Source organism: Eurosta solidaginis, chromosome 3 (genome assembly GCF_040869045.1).
Source record: "Eurosta solidaginis isolate ZX-2024a chromosome 3, ASM4086904v1, whole genome shotgun sequence".
In the NCBI taxonomy this organism is placed as follows: Eukaryota; Metazoa; Arthropoda; class Insecta; order Diptera; family Tephritidae; genus Eurosta; species Eurosta solidaginis.
In genome coordinates, this window is record NC_090321.1 from 251515509 (window position 1) to 251524359 (window position 8851).

Here is an 8851-nt window from a genome sequence, read left to right on the forward strand (position 1 = left end):
TACAGTCCCCCTTGGTCCACCTTTTTGGCGATATCTCAAAAAGGCATCCACTTATAGAACTAAGGCCCACTCCCTTTTAAAATATTCATTAACACCTTTCATTTGATACCCATATCGTACAAACAAATTGTAGAGTCACCCCTGGTCCACCTTTATGGCGATATCTCGAAAACGCGTCCACCTATAGAACTAAGGCCCACTCCCTTTTAAAATACTCATTAACACCTTTCATTTGATACCAATATCGTACAAACACATTCTAGAGTCACCCCTGGTCCACCTTTATGGCGATATTTCGAAAATGCGTCCACCTATAGAACTAAGGCCCACTCCCTTTTAAAATTCTCATTAACACCTTTCATTTGATTCCCATATCGTACAAACACATTCTAAAGTCACCCCTGGTCCATCTTTATGGCGATATCCCAAATTGGCGTCCACCTATAGATCTATGGCCCACTCCATTTTAAAATACTCTTTAATACCTTCCATTTGATACCCATGTCATTCAAACACATTCCAAGGTTACCTTAGGTTCATTTTCCTATATGGTGATTTTCCCTTATTTTGTCTCCAAAGCTCTCAGCTGAGTATGTAATGTTCGGTTACACGCGAACTTAACTTTCCTTGCTTGTTTTAAATAGCGATGGGAGGTGAGAGCCAAGAAACCCAAATTCCAAATTTCAATAAGATATCACAATATTTACACAAGTTATCGTGATCACAGGCAGACAGACCGACGAACGCACATGGCAAACCAATTCCTTTTTATATATGAAAGTCTATATTTATCTGGATCCGTTTGTGCCGTTGCGATCAAATGTTAAGTTATCAAAGTTCATAATATTAAAACATATCGAAAGCTGCAAGTTTTAGGTATGTGTACTTAAAATGCACATGTGGAAACAAATATGTAAAATAAACAGTAAATAAATAAACGTAAATTCAACTTCGTCTACACTCCCTTATTTTTTTGAGAATAGTTTGTGTTTGAAATATGCCTCAGTAGGATTAGAAAGTAATTTATCTGAAATGAACTGAACAATTGAAACGCACACTGAGTATATAATGTTCGGTTACACCCGTTTTTAGATACCCTTACTTGTTTTTTAGAAATTGTAGAAAAATACTGGCCTTAAAATGCAACTTGAGTTTTTACCATGATATCTTCCAACACCCTAATACATACATATATATATAAACAAAAAGGTATATTTCCTTTGAATCAGAATAACAAAAGTCGTGCTAATTTCATTTCGCTGAAATATTCATATTTATCTTTAATTTGCCATTTTGGTAGAGCAAAAAACTGTTTGTTTACCTGATTTTGAAAATTTCTGAAACTTTAGTAAAGGTATAAATAGCGCCCACAAGAGTTTTCTTGTTTAAAGTACTTTATACTTAACAACCGGTGGACGAAATCACAGTTTACAATGAATTTAAGTAATTATTTTGCGCTCATGTTAGTCTTTCATAGCTCTCTTTTGAGCGGTGCGAGTTCGCGATTCCGCATTTTAAATGGCGATTTATCGAAGATAGAGGATAGCCCATATATGGTTTCATTACATTATTTTGGGAAATATGTTTGCGCTGGTTCAATGGTCAATTTGGAAACTGTGATTACAGTGGCGCATTGCGTGACAAATATAGAAGCGCCTTATATCGAGGTTAAAGTTGGTGTAACTAATATGAACGCTGCTGGACAAGTCCGCAATGTGCAGTGTTTGATTATTCCACCTACTTATGATGAGGAAATTGCACATATGGATATCGCTGCTATTAAAGTGAATCCACCCTTTATCGAGAGTTCGGCAATAAAACCAATTGCGCTTTGTAATACTAAATTAAAGCCATATACAGAAATGCGCATTAGTGGATGGGGTGCAATACGTAAAGCCTCAAAAGAGCCTACGGAACTTCTCCGTACTGCGTTCGTGGATATAATATCAAAGCAGTATTGTGCTCGTAGTTTTAAGCATATACAAGCTTTAACATCATCAATGATTTGTGCTGGGCTTGGTAAAGGTGGAAGTGATAGATGTTTTGGAGATTCTGGAGCACCGGGTGTTGTTAATGGACAAATATGTGCGGTGGTATCAGCTGGGAAAGGTTGTGGGGACCCCAATTATCCGGGTATATATACAAATTTAAATAATGTACAAGTTCTAAAATTTGTAAAAGAATCGATGAAACCGACGCCGGTGGAAAAAGAGCAGCGGTCTAGCGTTAAGAAACTCTTCGCATGTTTTAAAAAGAAAAACAAATCAGTTATACGTCACATTGTTTAAAATTATATTGTCATAATTTTTTCATAACGCGCCTAAAGAATTAAAACTTCAAAAATTGTATATTATAATTTGATGTAACTTAAATCCAAATTACATACTTTTGTTGTGACATAATAAATCTATTTTATATGGCGTTCTAAAATCGTATCATTTATAACGCGTGTAACTTTACATTTTAAGTAAATCAACCAAAATTACCTACCAAAACTGCGAGCCCCTTAGGTGTAAGAAACTTTACAGTTGAGGCTATCCAATAATAAATATTTAAATTGTCTTTAGAATAACTTGAAATTTGAGGGAAAGATGGACTTCTACGCAATTTCTTAAATTCCCTGAGTGTTCAAAAAAATAGTTGCGTTTCATTCTGTAACGGAAGAGATTTTTGTCTAATGTGAAAGGGAAAACTTAATTATTTCATGAAACAAAATTGTGGCTCCATTAGGTTTCTATGTGAAATTGGTGTAAGTTTCTACTCACCCTTTTCAGAGTATTATGACTGATTAACAACTGATTATAAATCTTGCATCAGTTTTGTATAGACAAAACTTATTTAAGGCTTATTATCAATTAACAAAAAATTGGTTTGTTGGGTGTATACACACAAATGTTCACACTTATTCTAAAAATTGTGTATGCCATTTTTGAGAATGAAGTTTTGGCTATCCAAAACTATATTTACCCTAATATTAGGTTTATGTATCGGGAGTGACTCAGAATTCCTTATGACTTACAAATGCTTATGCCAGTTTTTGATGTGCAATTTTAAATCCATACAAAATTTGCGTCCGACTAATACTTAAATCAAGATGTTAATTCCTTTTGTCAGTTAACTTAACTTCGGCCAGTGTTGCAGCTTAAAATTTAGTGCTCTGCTTCCAATTTTGGTATTATGGCAATATACAGAAACTCAGTTATTCGAGTAAGTTAATTATACTCAGCTGAGCAGAGCTCACAGTGTATATTAATTTTGTTCGCATAACGGTACCCCGTAACGGCATAAACTAATCGAGATATATATAGACTTCTGTATATCAAAATAATCTGGGTGAAAAAAGAAATTCATTTAGCCATGTCCGTCCGTTCGTCCGTCCATCTGTCCGTAAACACGATAACTTGAGTAAATTTTTAGGTATCTTAATGCAATTTGGACTATAACCACGCCCACTTTTTCGATAACAAAAATTTCGAAAAACCGAAACAGTGCGATAATTCATTACCAAAGGATAAAGCGATGAAACTTGATAGGTGGTTTGACCTTATGACGCAGAATAGAAGATCAGTAAAATTTTGGACAATGGGCGTGGCACTGCCCAATTTTAAACGAAGGTAGTTTAAAATTTTAGCCTTCCTTACTTGTTAATATCTCGATACTTGCCGCACCTAGCATGATTTCTTTTCATAAAACGGTTTCTATTCATGTATATATTATGTGTTCCAAACATGAGCCAAGTTAGAAGACAAATACGATTTTTTTAAATATTTCGATCCATGCGCCACCTATCGGACTTTTTTCTTATAACTGCATTTTCATCGGGTTCTGTGCTATATTCCAAATTTCAAGCTTGTCGCTTATCGGGAAGTTACTTAAATTTTATTTGCGTCGACTTCAAAACCAGTTGACGTTGTGGTGATATTATTTATACATACAATTTCGAAATCTGTAGCATCTTCCGATTTCTTCCATGTATTTGGCGATGGAAAATATACATATTGCGTTCATAAAAATAATTTACACAGCATTTTCAGATTTTACTTAATTAATGTTTTCAAAGTTTATATATTAAAAGATTCCTAAAGCTACGTGCCCGTCACCCGATCGAAAAATATGGCACAGAGTATAGTAAAAATTTAAGATGTTACCAAAAGTTCGGCGCAAGACGGAAGGTTTTAAGATGAGCTGAAATTTCTGCATGCACGAAAGGGGCGACCTGGTAGCCAATGTTCAGAGAGAGAGTTGTCAGATTCCAGAGAAAAGTCGTCTACGTCATCTTAAACAGAGGCAGCTTTGAAGCACCCAGATGATAATTATTACCCGCACTGGAAAATTGTAATCATATTATGACAAGCTATCTTTTACTTTTGACGATCAAAATCTGTCGGACAATTTTTGCTGACAATTTGCTTTACATTCTTCGGTTAACATGGTAAGCCGACTGGACTTGCGAATGCTGCTGCCACCAATGCTGCAGAAGACATAAAAGTTCTGGGCCCTAAATGTGCGTTGGTATTGGCAACGGCGAGTACCGAAGAAGGTTCAATGATAGACTGTACGAGCTTTATGCAGACATCAACAGAGTCCAGCGAATTAGAACACAGCGGCTCCGCTGGATAGGTCTTGCGATGCGAATGGTAGATGATGCTTCGGCCAAAAAAATTATTCTTATAGCAACCCGCATATGGAAGCAACCGTCCATCGCCGGATGGGCCAAATGGAAAACTATTTAAATTCCCTTGCCGTGAGCAATTGTGTCCAACGAAGAAACAACTGGCGCTCCGAAATAACTCATCTTGAAGCAATTTCGGCACTCCAAGTTACAACACAAAAACAAATAGCGATATTGAAATACTTTCACGCAAATACCAGAAACTAATTTCCCTTTCCCGGTGTTAAAATAATAATAATAATGTCTTTATCGATTCACAAGATTTCACATACGCATACGTAAAGCATACGCTTTACACTTATAGCATTGTCTCTTGTGAAATAAATTGTTGCCTAACCTAAATGGTGAAGCCTTAATATAGTTATTCCTACCCCAGCAAATTTACGACATAGGTATATAGTGCATGGAAAGAACATAAGTTGCTATCGCGTGTATCAGCTCATTGTCACAAACGCGCTCTCAATGTTAATAAAAATTCATTAGCAATTATCAGCAGGTTTAGCAGGGTTACACTGTTACACCGTCATTTTATGCAGGGTAAAAGTGTAATGCTTTTGCGTTGCGACCAGGCAACAATTTTCAACAAAGAATAAAATACTCCGCAAAGACGTTGCTTGCTTTTTATAATAGAAAACATTATATTTACAACCATTGCGCGGCATACAAAGAGCATAACACATTTTCCAGAAAAGAGAGCGCTATAAATATACAGATTTAGATAGTACTGTAAAGAGTTCTGGGGATTTCTGATAATGGTGCACCTTCTGCTAATGTTCCAATCGTCGAACTCTCGAAAAAATAACTCCAATATTCAGTATTGCAAACAGGTCTTTATTTAGATTACTTTGGGAGTACTTCACAATTATACTTCACTTCACAACTAATAGCGTGTTTAAATCAAACTGCTTTTACACTTTCGGTTTTTCGTTCACCCATTTCTCCTAATATCTAGTCGTTTCTCGAACAGTTGTATCTCGTGCTTGGTTACCAGCTATATACATGTATATTTGTAGCTTATGTTTTTCTACTAGCCATATGGGTGTATATGTGTGAATATCAATTTCTGCTCTTAGCTGATATGTGTATGTGAGGTATCTTTTCACTTCGAGCTACTGGTTATATGTGTGAAATGTTCTTCGTTGCCTTGTACATAAGTGTCGCTGCTTGCTGTGTTTTGTTGTTGCGATTATTTACTAACAGCATAGTGATGTCAACATTCGTCACATTATCTTTGGCAAAGCTGGAATACCCAAAAAATGTGAGAAGAATTAGTTCACATTTTCAAATTAACTTTGTTTGAATTACTTGGATACCCTAGTTTCCTATATGAAATAATAGCGGTATCCTACAAATTACTGTGTGATATCGAACAGATCGTGATGATAGATCCCTGCAAAAAATGCGATTAGTCTAAAAGTCGCAAAGGTGTATGGGACTTATGCCAGTTTTAATCTCTTTGTAGGCGTTGAACTGTTCCCTTTTGTGTGAGCATGTCATATCAAGAGACTAATTGTAGCCATTTATACCCTAATGATAACAATAAAACCAACCCCTTTGTACCTATATGGGACTAATCTTTTTTCTCATCAAAAAGTGTTAGTTTTTTTGGTACGAAGTTGTACCCATTTTAAACGCAATATTAAAACTTGAACAAATTGTTAGATACATCTATGTGAAAAAATTATAAAGACTTCAACTCATTCTCGACGATAATGGAATATAAAGTCTAAGTCATTTAGGTTCGGTATAGGGCTCCGCATTTTTCTTAAATAATTCGAATCAATCATCTATAATCCTTTTTTATACCCAGTTGAGCAGAGCTCACAGAGTATATTAACTTTGATTGGATAATGGTTGGTTGTACAGGTATAAAGGAATTGAGATAGATATAGGCTTCCATATATTAAAATCATCAGTATCGAAAAAAAATTTGATTGAGCCATATCCGTTCTTCCGTCCGTCCGACCGTCTGTCCGTTAACACGATAACTTGAGTAAATTTTGAGGTATCTTGATGAAATTTGGTATGTAGGTTTCTGGGCACTCATCTCAGATTGCTATTTAAAATGAACGATATCGGACTATAACCACGCCCACTTTTTCGATATCGAAAATTTCGAAAAACAGATAAAGGGTGATAATTCATTACCAAAGACGGATAAAGCGATGAAACTTGGTAGGTGAGTTGTACTTATGACGCAGAATAGAAAATTTGTAAAACTTTGGAAAATGGGCGTGGAACCGCCCACTTTTAAAAGAAGGTAATTTAAAAGTTTTGCAAGCTGTAATTTGGCAGTCGTTGAAGATATCATGATGGAATTTGGCAGGAACGTTACGCCTATTACTATATGTATGCTTAATAAAAATTTGCAAAATCGGATGACGAACACGCCCACTTTAAAAAATTCTTTTTTTAATTCAAATTTTAACAAAAAATTTAATATATTTACAGTATATAAGTAAATTATGTCAACATTCAACTCCAGTAATGATATGGTGCAATAAAATACAAAAATAAAAGAAAATTTCAAAATGGGCGTGGCTCCGCCCTTTTTCATTTAATTTGTCTAGGATACTTTTAATGCCATAAGTCGAACAAAAATTTACCAATCCTTGTCAAATTTGATAGGGGCTTAGCTTCTGGGGTGCAAACTGTTTTCTGTGAAAAAAGGCGAAATCTATTGAAGCCACGCCCAGCTTTTATACACAGTCGACGGTCTGTCCTTCCGCTCGGCCGTTAACACGATAACTTGAGCAAAAATCGATATATCTTTACTAAACTCAGTTCACGTACTTATTTGAACTCACTTTGTATTGGTGTAGAAAATGGCCGAAATCAGATTATGGTCACGCCCACTTTTTCGATATCGAAAATTACGAAAAATTTAAAAATGCCATAATTCTATATCAAATGTGAAAAAGGGATGAAATATGGTCATTGGATTGGTTTATTGACGCAAAATATAACTTTAGAAAACAACTTTGCAAATTGGGTGTGAAGTAGAAGAAAATGAAAAAGTTCTGCAGGGCGAAATCAAAAGCCCTTGGAATCTTGGCAGGAATATTGTTCGTGATATTACATATATAAATAAATTAGCGGTACCCGACAGATGATGTTCTGGGTCACCCTGGTCCACATTTTGGTCAATATCTCGAAAAAGCCTTTACACATACAACTACCACCACTCCCTGTTAAAATACTCATTAACACCTTTCATTTGATACCCATATCTTAAAAACAAATTCGGGAGTCACCCCTGGTCCACCTTTATGGCGATATCTCGAAAAGGCGTCCACCTATAGAACTAAGGCCCACTCCCTTTCAAAATACTCATTAACACTTTTCATTTGATACCCATATCGTACAAACAAATTCTAGAGTCAGCCCTGGTCCACCTTTATGGCGATATCCCTAAATGGCTTCCACCCATAGAACTATGGCCTACTCCCTCTTAAAATACTTTTTAATACCTTCCATTTGATAAACATGTCATACAAACACATTCCAGGGTTACCCTAGGTTAATTTTCCTACACGGTGATTTTCCCTTATTTTGTCTCCATAGCTCTCAGCTGAGTATGTAATGTTCGGTTACACCCGAACCTAGCCTTCCTTACTTTTTTTAACTCAGCCTTCCTTACTTGTTTTAGCTCTCAGATGATTATGTAATGTTCGGTTACACCCGAACTTAGCCTTCCTTACTTGTTTTAACTCATTTTGTTGCCACGTATTTTTATGCTTCTTAAAATGGGCTACATAAATTTCAACCTGACTAATCCCAACTGTACCCAAAAGGGACTAGAGGATATCAAGTATGCCACAATGTAGATAAAAGAGATCAATCGGAGACCGCTCTCTTTAGGGATTAATCGTACCCTTTATTTTTATAGGGATGAGTTGAGTTCATCTACACACACGCAGACATATTAACCATAAAAATTACATAACATAATAAAAGAAAAGAGAATAAAGCAAAAATGTTTGTTTTTCAATGGAATGTCTGTGCTTTTGATGGCCCGTAGCAAGTCATGCAGCCCATCAAAGAAAATGCTACAACAGAGAACATCTTCTTTACCGTCGTATGCTCCATATCAGGGATGATAAATGGATTTTTTCATTTTGTACCAAACGGGGGGAAAAAAATGTACCAAATCATCCAAAAATGTACCAAAAGTCTTCG

The 8851-nt window shown here is 35.8% G+C and overlaps 1 protein-coding gene across 1 annotated transcript; it reads left to right on the forward strand.

The window, feature by feature from the left end:
* The first annotated feature begins 1420 nt into the window (after nt 1-1420).
* On the forward strand, nt 1421-2313 carry LOC137247076 (hypodermin-A-like). The gene has a single exon (XM_067778143.1). The coding sequence runs from the start codon at nt 1434-1436 to the stop codon at nt 2286-2288; it is 855 nt and encodes a 284-aa protein (XP_067634244.1). The 5' UTR covers nt 1421-1433; the 3' UTR covers nt 2289-2313.
* The last annotated feature ends 6538 nt before the right edge of the window (nt 2314-8851 follow it).

What these genes read in the sequence shown, in the direction of transcription:
- LOC137247076 (XM_067778143.1), top strand. Translation starts at nt 1,434, where the DNA reads ATGAATTTAAGTAATTATTTTGCGCTCATGTTAGTCTTTCATAGCTCT.